The sequence below is a fragment of the Sitophilus oryzae genome, unplaced genomic scaffold (assembly GCF_002938485.1).
Source record: "Sitophilus oryzae breed Bouriz unplaced genomic scaffold, Soryzae_2.0 scaffold_1062_pilon_pilon, whole genome shotgun sequence".
Classification (NCBI taxonomy): domain Eukaryota; kingdom Metazoa; phylum Arthropoda; class Insecta; order Coleoptera; family Curculionidae; genus Sitophilus; species Sitophilus oryzae.
In genome coordinates this window covers 2,143,541-2,169,696 of record NW_022145685.1, presented here as the reverse complement: position 1 = coordinate 2,169,696, position 26,156 = coordinate 2,143,541, and the positions used below count along the sequence as shown (strand labels likewise).

The 26,156-nt window shown below is 33.5% G+C and overlaps 4 protein-coding genes across 4 annotated transcripts in view; all 4 read left to right on the top strand.

Moving 5' to 3' along the window:
• The first annotated feature begins 14,458 nt into the window (after positions 1-14,458).
• Positions 14,459-16,267, top strand: LOC115877866 (piggyBac transposable element-derived protein 4-like). Its single transcript, XM_030894212.1, has 2 exons — positions 14,459-15,350; positions 16,188-16,267. The coding sequence occupies exons 1-2, from the start codon at positions 14,459-14,461 to the stop codon at positions 16,265-16,267; spliced, it is 972 nt and encodes a 323-aa protein (XP_030750072.1).
• A 2,899-nt stretch (positions 16,268-19,166) lies between these two features.
• Positions 19,167-19,598, top strand: LOC115877857. Its single transcript, XM_030894201.1, has one exon. The coding sequence runs from the start codon at positions 19,167-19,169 to the stop codon at positions 19,596-19,598; it is 432 nt and encodes a 143-aa protein (XP_030750061.1).
• Positions 19,599-20,032: 434 nt separating this feature from the next.
• Positions 20,033-22,594, top strand: LOC115878472 (zinc finger BED domain-containing protein 4-like). The gene is made up of 3 exons (XM_030894992.1): positions 20,033-20,442; positions 20,498-20,723; positions 20,787-22,594. Exons 1-3 carry the CDS (start codon positions 20,209-20,211, stop codon positions 22,328-22,330), a joined length of 2,004 nt encoding a protein of 667 aa, XP_030750852.1. The 5' UTR covers positions 20,033-20,208; the 3' UTR covers positions 22,331-22,594.
• Positions 22,595-23,653: 1,059 nt separating this feature from the next.
• Positions 23,654-26,156, top strand: part of LOC115878457 (forkhead box protein J2-like) — a 200,498-nt gene continuing 197,995 nt past the window's right edge. The window contains exon 1 of the mRNA XM_030894975.1: positions 23,654-23,733. Within this exon, the coding sequence (XP_030750835.1) occupies positions 23,661-23,733 (73 nt within the window). The 5' untranslated portion in view covers positions 23,654-23,660. The remainder of the gene's footprint in view (positions 23,734-26,156) is intronic.

Here is a 26,156-nt window from a genome sequence, read left to right as displayed (position 1 = left end):
CTCTCCTACCCGCTGGGCACCATTGCTGCCGTTAGCCTACTGAGACGCGTCTATGTGCAATGACGCCATTCAGCGTTTCCCATTCCACGCGAACGAGGACGCCGGCAGTTGGAATTTGTGGAACTGACAACATAGGTAACTAATATTTATAATTTAATTCGAGTTTTAATCTCAAATAATAAATGTTTTTACTGGTGTATTTCTGAAGTGTTCATTATTAAAAGTAGATATTCTTCAAGTTATGCGAAGTAATAAGTAATGTTTCCGGTGAGACCGCGTATATGTCACCGGATTCTGGTTAGTATAAAGACTTTTTCTATAGAATGAGTTTTTCTATATTTTCCTTTCAAAATAAGACGAATTTCTTCTTATTCTTTTAATATTACAGTGTTTCTTTTCCTAAAATGTTATACTTAATTTTCGCTTAAAATTAAAAAATCACAAATGGAGGAAAATATACGTTATTGAATAAAGTTTATACAAATCACTTTACCATAACAAAAAAGTAAAAACATGTCATGGCGGAAAATATTCAGGTGGCATTTCACACATTTATCTATTAAAATCGAGATTAAAATAATAAACTTGCGTAACATGTTATACACGAGATAGAAAGTTTCAGAATCGATTAATACGCAATACGCTACGCAGTCAACTTATTCCTATGCGCGGATGAGCGTCTTCAAGACTCTTCCTTCGGCCAGGGTCACGACGCCGCCGAAGAGGAATCGGCCTACGTTTGGCTAAACAGGCTGGACACGGTGGAGTACGATATTGGCGAGTCTGAATATTTATAAAAGTTTGCAAAGTAAAATATGTTGGAAAAATAATTAATCCATACATATATAAAAGCTCAAAGGGTTTTTTGTTGCATCCATCCCGCCGAAACCGCTTTACCAATCTTGATGATTCTTTTTTTAAATGAAAAATGTGTAGATTTGTTATGAAGTATTTTTATAGCGCTTAAGCTATTTCTTTGTGTAAAACGACTAAATACTAAAACATACCTGAAAAACACCTACACACAATACCTCCAGAAGTAAATTATTTGTCATTGTCAGTGGTGTGTCAGTTAGATTATATATTACGTTTTTAGATATTTTAGAGTGAGTTCATGCCGCCAGCTTTAGATACATAAATATTAGCACAAAGGTTCTTTTAAACGACATTAGTGAATTAGCTACACAAAGCGATTTTAGGAAATTCATCCTCTTAGAGAGTAAAATTATCTCGGAACAGTTTGTTGTATGAAAATTCCTTACTATTTGGTCTAGAAGAATGAAATCCTACAAAAAAGAATTAGAAGAAATTTTGAAATTCATCAACCAAATGGGTAAAGTTAGTAAAAGTTTTTATAAAACTTGGTGACCTCTGGATTATACACATAAAAATTGGCACAAAGGTAAAGCGAATTTATGAAATTTATACCCCTAGGGAGTAGAATAGGGAATGAAAGTTTGCTGTACGAAAATGCAATACTATAACATTATAAACCAGACAGTATAAAATTTTATACAAGGGTTTATTTAGTGACATCATAACGAAATATATCTTCCTCAATTATCCTTCAAAGAACCACCTATAAAGAGAAAAAAAACTATACTAAAAAATAACCTATAAAGAGAGTATTAGTGCTCTTAATAAATAAAAAAAAGATGAAAAATAAAAAACGTCTATGCTCACTAGCTCTCTATAAAGAAGTAAAAAATAATTTAAATCAATGCATGAACGATTCGAGGTGTAACGCGAACGTAGTCGCGAGAAAAAGCTAGTAATTTATTAAATTATTTTATTTAACTTCATTAATTTTCATTGAAAAGGAATTTTTTGTAATTGGCCACTATATTAGTTAAAAAACTAAGAAACTCATATCAAATTTAAGTTTTGCGATTTTGACTTATACTTTTACAAAATCTGAACACATTTTAAAAGAAAAAAGTTTTGATAATATTTGTGTAGATTGACTACAAGTTGTATAACATAAATTTCTACGACCGGTCTCTACCTAGTGGTCTGCAGCATCGCCTTGTGGTGCAAACGTGGGCCTGTTAATCTGTGACGTGACGCACAACAGCCAAGAAAAACAGAAGCGTGGCTAAGAATTTAGTAATTTAAAAAAAAGTCTTTTAGATACAGTAGTAGGTATTAAAAAGTTTGTGTGTTTAAATGGGGTTTGCCTTTAACAGTTAAAAATTATATCGTAAAGTGTAACTTTCCGTAAGAATTCTTTATCTGTCATTGATCATGATCTGTCATCATGTTAACCTGATGTTTTGTATTTTATTTTTGTTTTTTTCGAGGTTTTTGCTTGCTTGTTTTACGGATAGGTGCGATCGCATAATTATTATTGATAATGTTTTATTTAATGTTAACATTACTACTTTTTCAGTGAATCTTTAAATCTGTTGTTTTTTGTTAAGTTCGTTATTTAAACATATGTATGTAATACACTCATATTAACACTAATCATATTTTTACGTTTTTATTCATCATTTTCAATGCCCCCCCGGTTGCATCTTTGTAAAGGACTGTGATTTTTTTATGGACAAATTTTAGGATATATGGATTCTTTAAAGGAGTTTCTGAAAAAATGGAAATTAGAGCATTTATTTGCTATATTTGAAGGTAAGAGACATTTACCTAATGCACCTGTTTAGATAATGCATGTGTGACTATAGATAGAATAAGAATATAGGTATCGATTTTTTTATGCAAATAATTACAAATATTTTAGAATTTCAAGTCGTCGTATTAAAAAATTCAAAATGTGACCAAAGCTTATAATTTTAATAATTTATTTGCTTTACTTTGATTAATCGTGATGTAACATTTTTTTGTAATTTGTAGAGTGATAAACCACCACAAAAAATACCAAAGAGTGAAGAAGCAGAAATATCGACTATCGAGGGAAATAATATCACTTTACTTACTACAGACCAGGAAAACCTAAATTTATCAGAAAATAATATACCTCGTAATATGCCTATATATGATGTATAGATTTCTCTTAGATCAAAATAAATTTTAGTTGAGTCAATAGTATTCGCTATTGGTTTAAGAAAAGTGTCTCTTTAATCAAGAAATGTCCCTTTTCAATCAAGAATGTTTGCATGAATCAAAGAGACTATTGTTCTTGTAGCAAGAACTTCTTTGCATATTCATTTTGGGTCAAGAGTGAAATACTTTGGACAGATAGATTCTTCTATTCTCTAAAGTAATTTTTTAAAGCTTATGAAAAGTTAGTTAATGCTTTGGGCAAAGAAACGTCGTTCTTGGCCCTATTGAAAAGCGCCAATCTTTTGGGTCAAAGTCATATTCATTTCAACTGAGACATCCTTTTTTTCAGTGTGTAAATGAATAAGAATGAAAAAAAAAATCTCGACATGATTGGCTTTTGAAAAATCAAACGAGTTTTTTATATGGAAATATCCTCAGAAAATGATGGTCTAGTATACAGGGTGCGTCTCAAAAGTGGCTAACCCCTATATTTTTTTTTCGGATAAAAAAACTAGGTTTGGTATGTTAGTATATGACATAAATTAGGACGTTTGAAGATAAATTGACGTATTCAATTGTTTTTGGTCACTTCCTGTTTCATCGGAAATGACTACAACTTTTGATTTTTAAATGGCATTCTCGGTATATTTCTACTTTATTCGATAGAAAATGACACTCTGGATAGAATGACATATCATAAATATGTCAACTTAACATTTTTGTTTAAAACAAAATCGTATTTTAAATTTCAATCTAGACTGCCAAAAAAGAGAGAGTGGCTGTGTTAAAATCACTAATTAAACGAAAATGTCAAAAGTTGACATATGATATTGTCAATCGTCATAATATAGCAACATATGTATAGTGGATTAAATTTACAAAAAAGAAAACCCAGAAAAAATCCAGTGGTTTTCAAAATTTAAGCGAAAAATCTTTTGTTTTGAAATTTTCAAAGTAAAATCTCGGTTATTTTGGACTTATTTGAAAAACGGCAAAGAGAAAATGTTTCTTTTATCAAGATCTACCAGCCCTGAGAAAGTTTCCACTTATTTTTGAACCCTGTATAACTAAAGTGTATCTTCTTAACAATGAACCTCCCTCCACCTATGTGTAATCTATATAATGTTGAGCTTACTGTGCATCGTTTACATTTTGAGTACCAACTTAGGAGTCATAATATTAGCAATTCGTACTTTACAACCGATAAATATCAAAACATATTTAAATAATTTTCCGCTGATTGATTTTGTCAGTTACTGTTATTTGTTTATGTTAAGTTCAAGATCTAAATATTTTATGGTTTTAATATATAAAATAATCTGTGGCCGAGCACTAAAAACTGTATATGTTACCGCGCTCTATAAACTGTATATTTCCTGTCATATTAATCCCTGTCCCTGTCTATTACCGTCCAAACGAGCTAAAGCAGAATAGCCAGCTATTTCAACCATTGTTGATCGCTCCGTATTTTAGGGTTTGGAGTCAAAGTGTAATGACTGTACTTACTAATATAATTTTCTATAGTTAATCAAAGACACGAACCGAGAAAATCTTCAATCGGCTCCACGTGTTTCCGATTAGACCCGCCATTTCCGAGGAGACACGCCGAATTTTACGGTCGGAAAAATCGCTTTTGACATTTACGTCCGACGGAGGGGATATCTTTTTTTTTCGTGGAAGCGAGGCGCCGCGCCCGCTACGTCATTTTTACGACTGTTTCACATAAAAATCAAACGAACATATTTAATTGGCCTAATTGGTTTATGGAGGCTGATGGGAGGAAAAAAGAGGGATTTATGAACCCATCAAATTATTTCTGTCTTTGTCCTACTTTCTTTTATATCCAATTCCAGGGTTGGGATTACCGAAATACATTACAATTTTTGTAAAAGTTATAGATCTATCATTCAGATGAATTATACAGGGTTGTTCACCACATACGACACGGAATATTGTCACAGTATTGTAGCTAAACGACTAGATTTTTACAAATTGTAAGTTTTGGGTTCGTTGAAGGACTATTAGAGCTACAATTTAAAAATATTTTTACAAGATACAGAGTGTCCCAAATAAATAAAAAAATATCAAAGTTGTATTTTTTTAAATGGAACACCCTGTATATTATTACATTTTTAGTTTCTGCGATTAAAATAAAGGCAAATTTGATTAAGGTTTATTACACTTAAACCTTACCGTTTTTAAAATATTTTCAATTTTGTAAAATTGCAGTAAAAATGTTAAGGCTTCATTTCTCCGAGGGTATCAAAGTTTTCAATGCTAAATATTTACTGAAGTTTATTTACTGATCAGTTATTGTGTTGCAATAATAAAAATTATACTACCTTATACAGAGTATCTAAAAATTTATTTTAAATAATTACTAGCTTTAAACGGCAATAACTTGTTTAATTTAAATGGAACACCCTGTATATTTTATGATAATCAGATGAACAATTTAATTGTCTATCAAATTGTATTACTCCATTTTTACCTATCTCTTCAAGTTTCCGTAGAAAATGCATTTTCTTGCAATTTAGAACTCATTTATCAATATACCCGTGGAATACTGACATTTTAGATTATTTTTAAAGTTGTACCAAATTTTTAAAGAGTACAGACACTAATATTGTCGATATAGTTCGATTATTTCGTTAAGAAATAAAAAAAAACTGTTTAAATATTTGTTAAAGAGGACCAATTAATGTGATACCAGTATTTAAACTGCATTAATTGACTGTTTACGTTGATTAATAATAATTGCTCCAAACACCAAAAAATGTATTTGGTATGTGTATTAGACAGTGTGGTAAAAAGTAACACTTTAAAAATGATATTTCTTTTTTTGACAAATGTTTATTTATTACAACAGAGACGTTCATTTTCATAACTTATTATTATATTAATTTCTGATTCAAATCCATATTTATTAAGAATAATTTATTAACTAACACAATTAAGTGCTTTTTTGTTTTGTGAATGCTTTGTCGATGAAGCTGTTTTGGCTTTTTGTACAATAAAGCGTTGTTTTTTTTTAGTATGTAATTAATTAGTATTTGGGCGGAAATAATGGTGGTATATTTAATTAATGGTATACTCTTTTATAAAGATTTAAATAGTTTTCTTTTTGCATACAAATGGGCTAGTAATATCATCGTTTTGCTAAAAACGAGAATATTACTAGTCTGTACATTTGTTGCTTTAAAAACAATCTAAAATATCAATATTCCATGGGTATATTGATAAATGAGGTCTAAATTATAAGAAAATGCATTTTCTACGAAAACTTGAAGGGATAGGTAAAAAGTGGTATAATACAATTCGCTGAACAATTAAATTGTGCATCTTATTCTCTAAAATATACAGAGCATTCCATTTAAATTAACCAAGTTTTTGCCGTTTAAAGCTAGAAATTATTTAAAATAAATTTGTAGACACTCTGTATGAGGTAGTATTATTTTTATTATTGCAACACCATAACTGATCAATAAATAAACTTCAGTAAATATTTAGCATTAAAAACTTTGATACCCTCGGGGAAATGAAGCCTTAAAATTTTTACTGCAATTTTACAACATTGAAAATATTTCAAAAACGGTAAGGTTTAAGTATAATAAACCTTAATCAAATTTACATTTATTTTAATCGTAGAAACTAAAAATGTAATAATATACAGGGTGTTCCATTTAAAAAAATACAACTTTGATATTTTTTATTTATTTGGGACACTCTGTATCTTGTAAAAATATTTTTAAATTGTGGCTCTAATAGCCCTTCAACGAATCCAAAACTTACAATTTGTAAAAACCTAATCGTTTAGCTACAATACTCTGTGGTGAACAATCCTGTATAATAGATAAAAAGTACTGTAAAATACGCAGGTATCCAAAGTTTATATCCTGTACGCTGGAGTTCTGAACATCGTATAGTCCTGAGAATGATTATTAATAGAAACGTATAGACAAAATACAAATTAAAGAACTCCAAAGTCGGAACTCCATAGGCCAAAAGGCCAAACCCAAACCAAACCAACTAAACAATGGTATCAAATTTAATAACAAAGAATTATCTCAAATCTCATATTTCTCAAAGACCTGTAATGATATGTCTTTGACATATTGACATGTGCTATAGGCTTGACTTTTTTCAGTTGATTTCAAAATCTGCAGCGCTCTATACGACAGAAATCAGAAATTTTCGCTACGTATTTCACGCCGGTGCGCGTCTTCCCGGTTATAGTTCATGCATGTTGATCCTATTAAAATAATATTGAAATCGTGACTTTGTCATAATATTTAAGTATTTTAATTTTTTGCTAGTGCAGTTATTGAAACTATAAAAAACTCGGGTATGAGGTTTGTTTGATGTAACGCTGTTTCAGGTACACTGAAAAAAAGGATCTCTCAGTCGAAATGAATATGACTTTGACCAAAAAGATTGGCGCTTTTCAATAGGGCCAAGAACGACGTTTCTTTGCCCAAAGCATTAACTATCTTATCATAAGCTTTAAAAAATTACTTTAGTGAATAGAAGAATCTATCTGTCCAAAGTATTTCACTCTTGACCCAAAATTAATATGCAAAGAAGTTCTTGCTACAAGAACAATAGTCTCTTTGATTCATGCAAAAATTCTTGATTGAAAAGGGACATTTCGTGATTAAAAAGACACTTTTCTTAAACCAATAGCGAATACCATTGACTCAACTAAAATTTATTTTGATCTAAGAGAAGTCTATACATCATATAAGGCATATTACGACGTATATTATTTTCTGATAAATTTAAGTTTTGCCTATAGTCTGTAGTAAGTAAAGTGATATTATTTTCCTCGATAGTAGGTAGGTATTTCTGCTTCTTCACTCCTTGATATTTTTTGGGGTGGTTCATCACTCTGCAAATTACAAAAGAATGTTGAACATTACGATTAATCAAAGTAAACCAAACAAATTATTAAAATTATAAGATTTGGTCACGTTTTGAATTTTTTAATACGACGACTTCGAAATTCTAAAATTTTTGTAATTATTTGCATAAAAAATTGATATACCTATATTCTTATTCTATCTATAGTCACGCATGCATTATCTAAACAGGTGCATTAGGTAAATGTCTCTTACCTTCAAATAAAGCAAATAAATGCTATAATTTCCATTTTTTCAGAAACTCCTTTAAAGGATCCATATATCCTAAAATTTGTCCATAAAAAATGACAAATGCATGTTAATAACGATTTAAAAATCAAATTATGTAAAATTCCAAGTGGAAAATTCCAAGCAACAAAACCCGTGCGTACTATGATGTGCGACCTATGAAATGCGACGTACGACTGATTGTATATATACCGTCCTTCGTCATCGTCTTTGCGTGTCGTTATTATTTTTCATCAAAAGAGTATTTAGCTATTGGAAAAATGGCCATGTTTCTTGAATGATGTACTTCCTAGCGTATTTTTGTTATTATCTTAAAACAAAGTAACTTACACTTACTTGAATGAAAATAGATTCAAGAGAAATTTTCGAATTTTTCAAGAGAACCAGTTTTCTTGAGTTAAGAGAGTTTTTCTTCAGGCAAAATATTTTCTTTTACGCTAAAATAAATTCTCTTGCCACTAAATTTTTTTTTTCAAGAACGATGACTACTTTAGTTCAAGTCTATCTTTTTTATCAGTGCAGTGTAGTAAAAATTACGCGAAAAAAACTCGAACTGGGCGTAGCGTTGTGTTCTGACAATTTCAGATGTACAGAAAATTGCCGAAAAAATGTTAACGCGTAAAGGAGAGCGTAATTAAGGTGTTGTCCAACTTTTTTTTTCAGAAATATATTAGCCAACCCTGAATTTTCTGATTCTTTTCTGATCCTTTCCCTCAATTAATGAGAGATGCTCCTACCGGATAAAAAGTTGACTTACGTTTATTTTAATTAAACAACGGAAGCCCGGAGTTGGAAGCCATAAAATTGGAAGAAGAATATCGGCCGGTTTTACGAAAATAATGATATCTTTTTTATTATTTTTCCCACCGATACCTACCTTGTTATACAAACTTCTTTTATAATTTAATTACTATACCATGAATGTCAATTTAATAAATTGAAAAATTAGTTATAAATTTACTATATTAATTATAATCTTGTTTACGATTTCCAGTAACGACGCCTACAATAGAAAATTATCATATTAGTTTAAGTATTAATAAAACTATATCTGATTTATACAAATTGGCTAGTTTGTCACGAGCTGTTAGTTTTAACTATAGATATAAATTTTTAGGAAATTAATTTGTGAATTATACAGTGTACGTCAAAAAGTTTGCAATCTTTTTTTTCCTAGAATGATTTATCGTAACCATTAGAACCGTTTGCTTAGTTAAAATCGTTTTGACCACACATATAATATTTTTTCAAGATTCACCAACGTCATTGATGGAGTTTCAGGATCTCCATAAAAAAAACAGAGAAATGGAGTGATATATCTATAATTAATGCATGCAAGAAATTAAATAAATAAAAGATAAATAATTATTATTCCGTAAAATATATGAGTCCGCGTTGAAATTAGAAATTTTGTCAAAGATCGAATAGGCCAAGGCCCAAATTCTGTAACTTAGAAGTATATGACGTTAATTTTCGCTTACTTGGGTATTCTAATTTGACTTAATTGAATCGATAGCGATTATTTCACACTACACGTTCAGATTTTATAAAAGATAATTTCGTCAGTCTATAGTCTAGTACAGTTTCCGCGAAATCTGTGGTCTGTGCAGTTAAAAATATTCACCATGTTGAAAGATCGCAGATCTCATCTCTTCGATGAAATCTTTACCGAAGCGGCCACTACACGTTGAAATTTGTACTGAATCTAAGGATTGTACAGTTGAAATATCTCAGATATCTTTTCGTGTAGGGCCTCTTTAAGCTTCGAACTGCTCGTACAAGGCTGTTTTTTTTTTGTATTTCTCTACGGCTTTGAGAGTTGGCCACTCAATCAGACATCGAAAAACCGCATTAACGCTTTTGAGATGTACTCGTTTCTTCGTATGCTGCTTGTATCCTGGATGAATAGAGTAAAGTATGAGGTGCTCAGGCGGATATGCAAAAGTAAAGAGCGTTGCTTGAAAGAATTTGGAAAATACACAACCTAATGAGCGAATTCGTGAGAAGGCCGATTTGATTGCCCCTTACGTCTCAGGTGCTGTACGGTGGAGTAATCAATCGTTCTACGGTTAAAGCATAAAACAATTTTTTCCCTAATTCAGCCAGCGAAGGCATACCGAAGACGGTGTGGAACTGAAAGCGACAGTGAAAATGTGTAATATCTGTAATATGTTTGACGAAAATATCTTTGGATGAAATATCCATTGATAAAATATGTATTGATTTTTTTTTTCTATTATATACTGTACTGTACTGAATATGATAGAAAAAAGTCGTTTAGTTGGCTTGGAAATGACGAATTATTGACATTTACCATAATATTTTACATATGAAATAACAGCGATCTTCATTTCCAAGCCAACTCTGACGCCGATCTTTGTGTAATCCGAGGTTTAATCTACTACACCCAAATCCGTATATCTTTACTATACCCAAAATCCGTAAATTTACAGATTAATCAGTAGTTCTGGCAACACTGTCTCCGGCAATCGCTCACTCTGTCGACTAAAAGTAGAACTATGGTACAGTATTCTTTACCTGCTGCGCTGTAAATGACTACCAGCGCGCAGCGGCGCAGAGTTAAACTAAATCTCGGAATTGTCGGACAGGCTGACGGTAACGCCAGCTACATCTCGGACAGGTTTTGTGCCACGAAATTGTCTATCAGGTTGCGCATCTCCTTATTTCTTCAACAAATAACCAACGATAAAGAGTTAGAGAAGAGTTATCAAAATTAATCAACAGTTAAGAAATGAAAACTACAGTAACACATCGCATCGGTTACATTACAGTTGGGGGTTGGAACCTTTAGTGTTACACAGCAAAATAAAACACTAAATCACCACAATACACCAAAACACTTTTACTTTTACACTGGACGCGCGTTTCGCTAACCATGTTAGCATCATCAGCAGATGATTAAGACTAATCTAAAAAGTACAATTTGACCGTTTATATACTCGCTAAGTGGGTATCGAGTGAGCGTGGCAAGATCTAGCCAACCGGTCAGAGCCCACCGAGCGTAACAGTTAGATTTCCGCCACTAGAGTAGTAGGAACATAGAACTTGAAGGAATTGGACCGTTGTCTCTGTTCATACTATCTTTACATTTACTAATTCTGATGCTTTCATATGCATCTAATGGTTACATCGACTCTCTAACGGTTACATCATGAGGGGTGAACGATACGAGATACTGGTTGGTTATTGAGGGTCAAATTGAGAGCAGGAGGTCTGTGAGAAAAAGGCAAAACTCATAGCATAAAAATATGCGACGTGTTTTCAACATCTACTGAACTTTTCAGAGTGCTGTTTCCAGTTTCATGCACCATCATAGCCAGTTGGATCGCCAATTTCCGAAGTACCTATGTCCGGAATGGTACTAGTTGATATCTAATTATCTATAGCTGGATTTTTTACATTATGTAAACACAATGGACATATTATTTAAATTATTATTAGATTACAGAAAAAAATGCGTTCCGTACCTTTTGCCAGTCACTATACGATATCTCTTTGTCATAAAAAATTAACTGAAATAGGCGGTAATATCCACCTGTGTCCCTCGTTATATGGATTGGATTAAATATTAAGCTCATGCAGAGGGCATATAATTTTTAATCCGCACTTAATACTAAGGAGAATCAATTACGCACAAACGGTCTGCTGGGCGCACCAGCTCTTTTATGCCGACACAGGTGCGCTTTATTTTTAATCCTTCTAAGGGCAGCTTGACAGAGAGGGCAACAAGCGAAAATTACACACAGACTGAACCTTATGTAGAATGCTCATAGGAAATAATTCTGGTTTATACATATTAATATGTCATCATACTTTATAGGTAAATTTAAAAAAAACTTAATTTTTTACGAAAAAAATATTGAAACTGGCCTGTTATTTCTATTCACTTTTTTTTTAAATAATGGGGTACAAATATACAGGGTGACCAAGCGTTCCAAAAGTCTATATCAGGTTTCAAAAACAAGAAATCATTTTTTTTTGTTCTTTCTTTTCTTTCAACTTGACTACTTGTAGAGGGCGCAGCCTATATATTTTTAAACTGATGGTTTGAAAAGTAATATATTTTCGTCCGTAGTGTATAAAATTACTACTGAACGACAAAAAATATATATCCCGCCGTTTTTAACTAAAAAAGGTCTCTTAAAAGGGTCTCAAAAAGCCGTACATCATGTCATAGCATTAACCAAAATTGATCATGTTGACTAGATAGTTGTTTGACTGAAATTATAAATTTCAAATGTTTTTGTGCAACAAGCTCATCAAAAACTATTCGATCATAACTTCTAAAAAATACTTCTAGAAAAAATATGATTAGTAGAAAAAATTCCTAGATTTATCATTTCAGACAAATAACTATCTACTCAACACTTGAAAACTTATATTCCAAATATCTTGAAAACGGTTAGTCTAGCGATTTTTACCAAGAGGCCTTTTTTAAGTAAAAACTGGAGGAATATGTATCACTCAGTAGTTTTATATAGACGTAACGTTATTACTCTTCAAAACAGTTAAAAATATGTAGGAAGGGCCCCCTAAAACTAGGAGTCATATTGACATCGAAATCAAATTTCTTCTATAAAAGAAACATCCAGACACGAATTTTGATCCAAATATTGACATTAGTTCAGATGTGGTTTGGAAAAAATCGAAATAAAATAAAATCTCTAAAACTCCAAAAACTTCTCCGAAAGCATTTTAGAACATACATTTGCACAAACTTTTTTTAACTATTTTTACCGGTAAAATATGCCGGCGAACTTTCCTGAATTTTAATTGCATTTTTTTCTAAAACAATGTTAAATATAATTCTTCTTTCTGAGAATTTCTCTTCTTCGCCACGTACATACCTCTAACCGTGTAAAATACACGGGAGAATCTGTTATAGTCCTTGGCTTTTTTAATTAGCATTTTCATTCACGTAGCCAGCAGACGGAAGGTCAGTAGTAACGGGCTAGTTACAATTTAGAACCGAGCAAATTTACATGAAGCCGAGCTTAGTTGTTGTAGACGGTCTCACTCGGCTGGCGACGTCTTGTAGCGATGAGATTTTTTTCCTTTATGATGGGTATTTGTTTTAATAACAGACAGTTTAAAAAGTGAATATTTTTTAGGGTCTATTAATTTAACTTACCGTTTTTCTTTTACTTTATGCTGTTAAAGAAACTGTAGACATTTCCCTCATTATTTCGATATTTCCCGTTTTGTTTTTGTTAGATGTTGCTATTCGCTCTGATCTATTCTCATGTTCCATACGGAATCGTCAAGAGAGGGTGCATCTTCTTCAGGCTGACCTGTTTTACAACCTGATATAATAATGTCATGAGACTTCTCAGAGTAACAGCTCCGAAAGTTATCTAGTTAACCCGGCGTCCGACACGTGGTGTGTGAGAAACCCCATCACACGCAAATAGTCTGTTAAATACTGAAATTCAGTACATTCTGGCACCTCCGCCTGAGTAGCTTCCAAGAAATCTAATATGAACACGATCCTGCTTTCGTTTCAGTTACAAAGTGACAAGCGTGTGAGTAGGCTAGTTTGAAAGTGGTCTGGGGTTTGTCACACCCCACGTGTCGTATTACGTAATTTTTTATAGTGTTCATTTTTACCGCTGTTTGAAGTTAATTGAGGTAAGTTATTTTGATTTACTCCTTTGTAATATTTTTTAACATAAATTTATTTTTTCTTTATATTCCAAATAGTAATGTGCGATTGGGAGAAGGAACAGAAACGTCTCCTAGCTCTATGGGATGAAGTAATAGTTGACGAAGTTGTCGACAAAGACGACTCGGAAGAAGATAACGAAATAGATAATGTTAGATTTCTAGTGACTATCCAGATGAGTTACAAGAAGGTGAAGGTAATGAAGCGGATGAACAGTCGATATCAGAAAATGTGGACAACGAAATCCAAACGAGTCCTTTTTTTGTGGGCAAAAATGATATGAAGTGGTCTAAAGCCTACCCTAACAAAAATGTAAGAACAAGAGCAGAAAATATTATTACACATCTTCCAAAAGTCAAGAGCTATGCGAAAGATGCACGAAGTGCCCTTGAATGTTTTTTACTCTTCATTGACGACCAAATGATAGCTGGAATAGTTCAGCATACAAATATTCGAATTTCGATAAAATCGGCTAAATGGAAAAGTTCCCCTCATTACGGCGAAACAAATATAACGGAAATAAAAGCAGTATTTGGCCTTTTGTTTTTATCGTGCATTTCGAAATAACCACCGTCATCTCTATGAATTGTGGAATACCGACGGTACAGGAATGGACATCTTCCGAGCTACAATGAGTCAGAGACGATTTGAATTCCTGATTTCTTGTCTACGATTTGACAATAAAAGGAACAGAATTGAAAGGACTAAACTGGACAAATTCGCACATATCCGAGCTGTTTTTGACAAATTTATCGATAATTGCAAAGCCGCTTATTCACCATCAGAGTACCTTACAATAGATGAGAAGCTTGAATCATTTCGCGGTCGCTGCAGTTTTAGGCAATACATGCCAAATAAGCGTGCAAAGTATGGCATAAAAATTCATGCTTTGGTTGATGCACGTAGTTATTATGTAGTTAATATGGAGCCATATGTGGGTCAGCAACCTGAAGATCCATTTAGAGTCAGCAATAGTCCAAAGGACATTGTGGACCGCTTAGTAATTCCAGTATCAGGAACCAAGCGCAACATTACATTTGATAACTGGTATACAAGCTACGAACTAATGGTACATTTACGCGACGTTCATAAATTAACTGCGGTAGGAACTATCCGGAAAAATAAACCACATATTCCTCCAGAGTTTTTAAACACAAGAAATAGAGAATTCAATTCAAGTTTGTTTGGGTTTCAAAAAGATTACACCCTCGTTTCATACTATCCAAAAAAGGGAAAAGTTGCATTATTGTTATCATCTCTCCACCACGATAACACAGTAGATATCAATTCGGAACGAATATATCACGAAGTGTGGAGTCAAAATGGAACAAATATAACGAAGTGTGGAGTCGATGTAGTCGACGAAATGTCTGCAACCTACAATGTCGCACGTCAGAGCCGACGATGGCCTCTTACAGTTTTTTTCTCACTTTTGAACAATGCAGGAATCAACAGCCAAATTATTTACAGGGAAAATAACGATGGTCTTCAGATGACAAGGAGGCTTTCTTTGAAAGAATTAGGTAAGCAGTTAATACAGGACCATCAAAGAAAAAGAATGTCAAATCCTAGGCTAACACGAGAATTACGATGCTGTATTCGAGACCTATTAGGAGAAACTAGTGAACCCCCTCAAAAAAAATCTAGGGTAAACCAACAGGGAAGGTGTTCCGAGTGTCCTCGAGCAAGAGACAGAAAAACGAGATACGTATGTGAATCGTGCAATGTATTTTTATGTATGAAGATTCACATATATACTGGAAAAACTGTACTAAAGTTGACGACTAATATTTTTGTTACCTAATTATAATTATTTTTAAACGATATTTTATTTTTATTATTAGTAGTTACTTTGTTTATTTAGAAAGTAGTTCAATTTTTTTCTGTTATACGTAGAAAGAGCAAAGTTTTGTTTGTATTTTATTAAAAAAATAAGCAAATTGATTTTTTTAAGTCTACATTTTCAATAAAAACAACGTTAGATACTGTCGTATTTTAATTAAAAATCACCAATCAAATAAAATATCTAGCTATAATAAAGCACGAAAAAAAATACACGCTAGTGTTAACTTTCTTTATGTAAAATTTGGGGTTTGCTACACCCCACCTGTCGGTAGTAGTGAGAAACATTCACATGTCGGATGCCGGGTTAACTGACCGTTATCAATGGTGAACTACTCATCGGTGCGCCAGTCTGAGGAGGATGCTCCATCTCTTTCTTGACGATTCCATATGTGAAAGGAACAGGGGCGGATACAGGAATTTATTTTATGGGGGGCCCAAAATAAAAAGTATCGTAGAATATGCTTTTTAGGGCGCCATTTTTAACCCAAAAGCCTAAGATTTAACCCAATTTACAGATTTTAGGGAGGGCCCGGCCCGGCCCCCTCTGTATCCGCCACTGGAAAGGAACATCGGGGAAGATCAGGCGAATAACTAATCAGTATAAAATTAAAATTGTTTTTAAGTTTAGGACTACTCTAAAAAGAGTTCTAATAAAAACAAAACCGAGATCATCAAAAAAAGAAATAGAGTGCATCTACCAGGCACCTTGCGAGTGCGGTGAGTCGTATATTGGAGAGACAAAACGTCCTCCCCATGTACGACTTGACGGACATAAAAAAACATACGAAAAGAGGTGAAACAATGAAGTCGGGCATTGCAGATAATGTGTGGTCCAAGCACCATAACATAAAATGGCCGGAATCCCGGGTTGTCCACAAAGAACCCCTTTGGGAAAAACGCAAATTTAAAGAGGCCGTATTCATATCAAGCAATAATAAAAATCTTTAGCAATCCAAGTATGGAAATTTCAACAATGTGGCAACCACTCATAAAACGCTCCAATGCACGTACTCTCAGTGGGCAACCTCATGCTGGACTGCACCCAACTTTTTCACGGGTGAATGCCAGTAGTTACGTTTCATAGGTAAATAAACGGCCAACTCCACCTTTTTAGCGTTTTTTATTGAATTCGATAATTATTTTTCTGATATTATATATGTATGTACTTGATATGTGCTATACGTCGATACTAGTTTTGTACCTTTTGTTAAAATTTTAATACGTTTTTTTCGTAATTAATTAGTACGATATACTACCGCATACACCATAGGCATAGTTAAAACATTCATAAAAAATATCAATATCTCTTCAAGCGGCTAGGTTAAGAAAAATCTTGTGCCACGGCACTGTTTGGTGGTATGGTAACAATTTGGTCGCAGGTGTTATTCGTCCTTGTATTCTTTAGTCATTGCATGCCATGAACTTAGGTACTACTAATATCGGATAATAAGAACTAACCTATGTAAAACCGTGTCAGATACTGGCTTTTGTCAAAGCCCTGAGACTGTATGATGAGTTATAAGTTATAACTCAAGAAACATCACAATAGATCTGTAGAGTCGCGATGATATCTCTCCCCTTCTATACAAACTACATTCTCCTACCAGCATCCTTCAGGCAAAAATCAACGCTATCGAAAGATGCGTACAACTATCTTAGATAGGAACTATCGGAAACAAGATATTATCATTTTGTCCGACAGTCAAGCAGCCTTCAAGTCCGTAACCATCAATTCGAAATAGGTCAAAGAATGCCTAAAGAACCTTGTTGAAGATTGAACTTTTTCTTTGTTGATAGTATTACTCAGAGGTATTACTATTGCAATTAAAAACTTCAATCTTCAACATATTGGTCCTTCGAGCCGGATAGCTGGTGAAGTTTTCAATTATGTCATAGATTCAAAGAAAATCCATACTTTTCCGATCAATTTCTATCGTTCAAGGTCGAAGCCGGACGAGTCCATTTGCGCAAGACGATCCAGAATAGGGGAGTTGCGTAGTAAAAGCGGCGGAAGAGTAGACTGGTCCAACTGAATCGAAAAAGGGGAGGCCACATCGACGAAAGCAGAGAAAGATACGTTTTGAGATTGCGCCCGGGACTGGTAAAACCAATGCCGTCTCTAATAGAACAGCCTTGGGGCGAGATTTATGACGTCACGATAGTTAGATACTACGGATTAATAAATATGTTGTAGAATACATCGAAAACATAATTATTCCTCAGATTTTTGGTTTGTATTTTAAAAATGATATAGTTTACATGAAATATACATAATATACAGTTAATAACTACAACATATACCGACCTGGTCATTTGATTACTGTGTATAGGATTTTAACGTGTAAGACAGAGAATAATATAAATGACCGGTTGACAGACAGAGAGACAGCATCAAAAGGGGCCGGCGAGAAGCCGGTGCGACCGATACAGTGTTGCCGGTTTTTACGGGTGTGGGCAAGGTAAAGCATAAGCATGGTGGGAGAACGCATTGAGAGGGGCGGTGCTTTATGTTAAGGTTCGTATTCACTATCCGAAAGAACAAAGGAATGAAATTCGGTATATTTGGACAGCAAACCGAATGCATGCGGCCGTTCGCCATTCGGTTCGCTCCCTCATCTGTTTCCATTCGGTATATCAAAGACGTTCGCAAACGAATGAGAATTATAGAACCGCGCGAACAAGACTGGACGTTCGCTCGTTGGATAGTAGCATTCGTTCGTTCGGATAGTGAATACGCACCTTTATGTAGATGAAAAGGTGGGGAAAGGAAATAGATCACCTGAGATCCAAACTATTTTTGCATCATTCTTTTCGCCTAGCTGTTTCGGTGTGTACGTTAAGTGTTTCAAAAATGGCTATTTATACGACCGAAGAGAAGGTGCATATCGTTAAATGGTTTTACATTTCCTCAAGTGTGGAAGAGGTCATTGGGCGTTATGTGTTCACCTTTCAAGATCGCCCTGTGCCTTATGCCACAACTGTACGCAACATTGTTCATAAATTTGAGCAAACAGGCTGCATTGCGGCGTGCAGAAATTGTGACAATAAGGAAGGCGCAGAGAAGGTAATTCCCGACAAGGAAATTAATATTTGTGCCGCTGTCGAAACAAGCGAACCTTGTTCAAGCCGAAATATAGCCGAACAAGTTGGTTGCAATGCTCGAACGGTGCGCAGAGTTTTAAAAAGGCATGGATATAAGTCCTACAAAATCAGACCACGCAAGAAATTTTTCCCGCAGATTGTAACAGACGTCTGGAGTTTTGCGAGGCTGTAAGAGAAAGAGCCGATCGGAATAATTTATTTTGGAAAATATATTATTCTCAGATGAAAGCTCGTTTCCCTTACATGGCTACCACAATCCTTCGATAGTACGTTATTGGTCTCGAGAAAATAAGCACCTTAGTATGGCACTGCGGACACAATATCCACAAAAACTAAATGTTTGGGCTGGCATGCTGCAAAATCATATCATTGGGCCTTTTTTTATTGATGGTATGTTAACAGCTGCCAAATATTTGGATATGCTACAAAACCAAATTGTACCAGCAGTTCGAAATTTGCCAATCAATTTTGAGGAAGTGTGGTTTCAGCAGGATGGCTGTCCTGCGCATAACGCGCGGAACGTAAATCTGTTCCTTCAAACCACATTTCCCAATCGGCTAATTTCCACACAAGGCACAATTAATTGGCCACCACGTTCTCCTGATTTGTCGCCCAATGACTTCTTTCTGTGGGGATATGTAAAAAACTCCATTTATGGCCATAACCATGAACGACCCATGAATATTGACGAGCTGCGATTAAAAATCGTTCAGTCGTTAGAAAATATCCCCGCTGTTATGTTAGCTAAAGTTAGGTCAGAGTTTTATAACCGTCTTGGCTATTGCGAAGCACAACAGGGAGGTATTTTTGAACCTTTGATTTAATTTTTTATAATTATTTTGCTAATTGTCCTTTTTTAAAGTTGATTTTTAGTCATTTTTTTAATGCTTGTTTTAACTTATGCTGAAACAGCAACAAAAACATGAGCAGTATAGATACAACCGGACGTTTAATTATTTTTATTGTTAAAAGATTAAACGTCTCGAGATGTATGGATAACCTTCAAAATCGTAAATATATTGTAGAATGATGTACACCCAACCCCTTTCAAAATCCGACTGATTTGATTTCTGTAGGGATGGCAACGATATATCGATATATATGATATATCGATTTATTTTGAATATATATCGATAAAAATATATCGATACGTCTTTTGCGATATATCGAAAAATATATCGATACTTCGAAAAATATATCGATATTAGTATACCCAATTCTATAACTGGACCTTGAATTGTCAATTGTCATGCAATATGTCAGTTGTCTTTTGTCATCCAAACCCAATGTCCAAACCAATGGTCCAAACCATTTCCAAATCAAACCACTCAAACCACACTTATCAACTGTTATCAACACTTATTCAATATATCATACACAATATATTATTTTAAAAGTGTTGTGATTTGTGATTGTACTTAGTGTTGTGACATCATGGCTCCATTGGCATCACGATCCGTTATTTGGAGATCCTTTACAAAAGTATCAAAGGAACTTTCACAATGCAAAATTTGTTCAAAAAAATTGAAAACGTCTGGAAATACTTCTAACTTGAAGAATCATCTCAAACAAAAACATACAAATGTTTATGAACAATTGTTCTGTAATGAAGAGGACGAAGCTCCGGCAAAGAAAATAAAACATTCCCGTACTGAAACAACAAAGGAAGTAAGTGAACCTTTCAGGCATTGTTTGAAATAGTAACCCTTAACTATGTTTATAGAGTATTGCCACAGATATAAATGACAGGCCCCTTTCTCCATCATCTACAATAACGCTTCAATCTGAAGGGAATCTTTCAAGTAGTGGGGTGGTTGTTGAAGAGCATTTGGCTTCTCTTGAAATGATTGATTCTACTCCCAGTACTAGTGGTACTAGATGCTCAATAGAAACTAGTTTCATACAGCCAACAATTACAAAAGTAATAAAAGATGTTCGTTCATTCTCTGGTAAATAGAAACATAAATGTTACTGTGACTGCTACATATTATAATATTCTCTTTTACTTCCAGATGGCGGTTCTAAAAATATAAAAATAACGCAAGCTGTTGTTGGTTTTGTAATAAATGATAACATGCCATTTAACGTTGTGGAAGGCAAAGGATTTGTTAATTTAATGAAAGAATTGGCCCCTATGTATAGAGTTCCAACTAGAAATACTATAAAAGATAGAGTCGATAAACAGTTTGAGGTCATGTCAGGGGCATTCAAAACCATGATAAAGAATATAAACCATTTTACTGTAACGACAGACATATGGACTGCAGATATGCAGGCCAAAAGTTTTATTGGTGTTACTATCCATTTCATTAAAGATTTACTTATGCTTTCAGCTACTTTAGGAGTTAGTGAACTGGATGAATCACATACTGCAGGATATATTTCATCAATATTGGCTAGTTGTTTAAATGAATGGGACATTGACATGGAAAAAGTAGTTGCCATTGTAACAGACAATGGTGCAAATATGGTGAAAGCCGCGCAGGATTTAGTGGGAAAACAAAAGCACGTACCATGTTTTGCCCATACATTAAACTTGCTTTGTGAAAATGCTGTAAAAAATACAGCAAACTTGTTAGCCTTAATTGAAAAAGTAAGAGCAATTGTTATATGGTTTAAGCGAAGTGTGTATGCTAGTGATGAACTGAGGAAAGTGCAAAAAAGTAGGGGTATCCTCGAAGGAAATTGTTTAAAATTAATACTAGATATAAAAACAAGGTGGAATTCCACTTATTTCATGATAGAAAGGTTCTTGAAATTAGCTCCACTACTAGGAACCATAATTTTGTCCAATATGAATGCACCAAATATGGTAAATGCCACAGAGCTTGAGGAATTAAAGCAGATCTGCCAACTTCTTCATCCATTGGAACAAACAACCAAAGAAATGAGTGGACAAAATTATGTCACACTTAGTAAAATAATTCCCATGATAGGATGTTTAACATCACAGTATAATAAAACTAGTTGTGATACAGAAATAGCAAGAAACCTTAAAACTTCAATCATAAAGGAATTTGATAAAAGATTTGGATATGTGGAGAAGTGTTTTTTATTGGCAGCATCAACAATATTAGATCCTCGATTTAAAAATATTCATTTCCAAGATCCACTTGCCCTCTCAACTATTATTAGGCATTTGAAAAATGAGATAACCAATGCACCAGATCAGTCTTCTTCATCTTCTGATCTTTCTGATAAAGGTGAAGAAGAGCAGGCGACTTTTGACTTGTGGGCCCATCACAAAAATATTGCACATACGAAAAAGAGCAGAAAAACTGAAGAAAAGTTTGACGAATTAAATCAATATTTATCTGTGCCAGTCAGAAGTTTAAAAGAAGATCCACAGGAAATATGGGATGAAATGAAAACAGTATATCCCAATCTTTATAAACTGGCGCAAAAATACATAAGTGTGGTAGCCACTTCAGTTCCCAGTGAACGGTTGTTCTCAAAAGCTGGAGCAACGATGACGAAAAACCGGAATCGGTTAACTGGGAAAAGACTATCGAAACTTCTTTTCCTAGGATCTCTTCCGGAAAATTTTTCATTTTAGTTTGTTATGTTTATAATTTAATTAATATTTTAATATTATAATAATAGTATAGTGCTGTGCTGGTGTTGACAGATTGTCAGCATCAGTTGAATGGTTTTTAGTTTAGTTAAATGTTTATGTTATTTGTTTTATGTGTATTGTTATTATGTGTTATTTGTCTTTCACCTTTAATAACAAAGTAAATACTAACTAGGAGTTATGACATAACTAATAAATGTTTATTTTCCAAATATAAGAATCCTTTAGGCCCGTTTTTTGTTTTAATTTTTACCTTTATCAAAATGTATCGATATATGGTATATATCGATATATTTTGTCCGATATATATCGACATCGATATATGCATTACGATATATCGTTCGGTACGATATATCGATTTATTATTTTTTTCTGCCATCCCTACGCACAAGGGACGCACCACAGACTGCCGGAGTGCTGACGTCAACCGCCGACTTGTGTCTGGTATTTTCAATACGCCTATGATGGTTGCGCATGTTGCAAAATCTGTGAATTTTTTTTATTTAAAAACCGGTCAGTTTTTCGGAAAAACTCTTAAACACGTATATTTTATTTTGTTTTTTTACATATTTTAAGATTTTTTTATAAATTTATACAGGGTGTTTCATAAAATATGACCATTGAAATCACGATTCTGCTTAAACTGCTTGACGTTTAAAGCTTATTTTTGGCAAACGGATTTTTCGAAAGTCAAATTCCAACGAGATGAAACTACCCCTCAAGTATTACCAAGTTATATAATAATATCGCCTTATTGTTTTTTCTCATGCTGACATAAATGTGAGAAAATTTTATCCAGTTTGTATGTTAATGGAAATTCTTGCTTTCCTTTATCATCACCATTACAAATGATTAATTCGACGCGAACGAAGCCGCTGGTACACGCTAGTTAGTATATAAAATTGCATATGTTATGTTTGTTTGTTTACGCGGCCTTAATTATTTAATATTATAACAGTCGTATTGTTTGATGAGTAATACTGGCAACATCATCAATATATCGAGCAGAATGGGAAAATTATTGATTGACCCGATATCAACAAAAGTATGGTACACGGACATTTTTAAAAAGCAATGTTCTTTTTGAAAGCTGTAAAAGATATTTTTGCATAGTAAAATGATAACATGGTTTGATATAAATCCATTTTGACGTTTGTGACGGTTTTGTTTGTAATATAAACATTTGTTTCTTGTACTTTTTTATCTTTTGTATGTGTTGGTGGTTTTTATTTGTTATTTTTTGATGTGTAGCCGTATACAATAAATAATAAATAAATTTAATAGTATATTCTTCTTTTCAGCTGAACTGAAGATGGACGTCTTACGTGAGCGGGACGAAAAAGACAACCTAGACAGACAGCTTCACGAAGAACGAAAAATACGCGGTAAGTCTCTATATCCCTCTCCTTTTAAAAACTCACTAAACGTATTATATTGTTCTCTAAAACAGAGGAAAGAGAGTTTTGTGTCGGGTATTTTTTCTCTCGCATCAGACGGGCTACAGTTTCGACGATGCTTGTATTGTTTCGATAATATTAATTAAAAGGCTTTTTTCCCCGTTTAATGGTCTTGCTAAGGGCCTTTGTACGTCAGTTTTTATTGTTTTAATTACGAATAATAATGGGAACGGTCGGTCGCTAAGGAAGGATTCGTGAACGAGTATCGCTGTTTATTTTTGTTTATTAATTACTTTAGGATCGGAACTGCGAATATACGACATCAATTGTTCGGCCGGAGTTGTTTGTACAAAGAGGATTTTTGTGTATCCTTGCAGGTTGTGCAAGGTTCTCATGAAGTTTGTTTTGAAATTCGTGCCAAAGAAAGAGTACAATAGCTTTTTCCTTGGGTATTTTTGTTATAAGGACATGAAATGGTATTCTAAATATAAGGACATAAAATGGTATTCTAAAATATTAAGTAATTTATTCTCAGTTGTAATGGTCCAAAAACCACGTTAAGTTTTAGTAGTCATATTATGAAAAAATAGGTGTATTACTTACAAGGAAATTATGCTGATTTTGATTAAGTACTTACCTAACCTAATAGCAAATGATCCGGCTGCTGGATTATTACGCTCATCGTATTTTTAATCAAAACCTGATTTTTACGTATATTTATATATACCGGATGCGTCTCAAAAGTGGCTTAGCCTTATAACTTTATTTTTTCAGTTAAAAAAACGAGATCTGGTGTGTTAGTATATGACATAAATTAGGATTGACGTATTCAATTGTTTTCGGTCGCTTCCTGTTTCACCGGAAATGACTACAACTTTTGATTTTTAAATGGCACCCTCGGTATTTTTTTTTTACTTTATTCGATAGAAAATAACACCCTGAATAGACTGACATATCATATGTCAACTTTTGACATTTTCGCATATGGTTTATTTGAAATTAGAACTTGCGGTTCGTAACGAAAATTTGACTCGAAATACCAAGTGTGTGGTATCAAATTATTTGTAAAAAAATGCTTTTTCCAAAAACGCTAATGAGCCAACCTCGTTCCATTTGAAAAAGTTGAGATATGATTAAAAATACGATTTGGGCAGCTTTTAACCGACCAGGATGAGGCACTAAAACATTAGATGATCAAATCTATTTTTTCAAGGCTCCTTGATTAAGCATTAGTGTTTTGAACATAGCCATGGCACTCTAGAATGAAATTTAAGATACAATTTTTTATTAAGCGAGAATGTCAAAAGTTGACATATGATACGTCATTCTATCCAGAATATAATTTTCTATCGAATAAAGTAAAAATATACCGGGGATGCCATTTAAAAATTAAAAGTTGTAGTTCTGGTGAAAGGGGAAGTGACCAAAAACAATTGAATGCGTCAATCAATCCCAATTTATGTCATATACTAACATGCCAAATCTTGTTTTTTTTATCAAAAAAAAATAAAAAAGTTATAGGGGTGTGCCACTTTTGGGACGCATCCGGTAGAATAGAAGAATACAAATAGCCAATCAAAAAGTTGCCGCAACTATGTTTAATTAATAATAATAACTGATTTTGGAGAAGACGCGACATTACGCTCATATTTTTTTTTGATCATTTATATGTCAAATTAAAGTTATTTTTATTCGTGTATGATGTTAGAAGAGTGCCTATCAAAAAGTTGCCGCAAAACGGTTCAAAGTTTTTCCTACGGCTCGGCAGCAATGCGTCGGGCATCTGTAACTCCTATCAAAAAAAACCAATGAATTTTGTATAAGTGCCTATAGTACAAGTAGGATGTATTTCAGGAAAATATTTTTACTTTTTTTTAATTTTTTTTTATTGTAAGAGCTACATACTGGGTGGTCTCAAAAGCGGCTCGCCCCTATAACTTTTTTATTTTTTTCAGATAAAAAAACAGATTTGGTATGTTATTAAATGACATAAATTAGGATTGATTGACGTATTCAATTGTTTTTGGTCACTTCCTATTTCACCGGAAATGACCTCTAAATAAAATGACATATCATGTCAACTTTTGACATTTTCGCCTAAAACAAAATTGTATTTTAAATTTCAACTGTGTTAAAAACTCTAATTTTTAATGAAGGACCCTTGGAAAAATAGATTTGATAGTCTAATGTTTTTAGTGTCTTGTTCTGGCCGCTTAAAAGATGCCCAAATCATATCAATTGTTTAAAATGAATCGAGGGTAGCTCATTAGCATATTTGAAAAAAAACATTCTTTTACGAATAATTTTTACTGCCATACGATATATGTCATTTTATTTTGAGTGTCATTTTCTATCGAATAAAGTAACAAAATACTTAGGGTGCCATTTAAAAATCAAAGGTTGTAGTAATT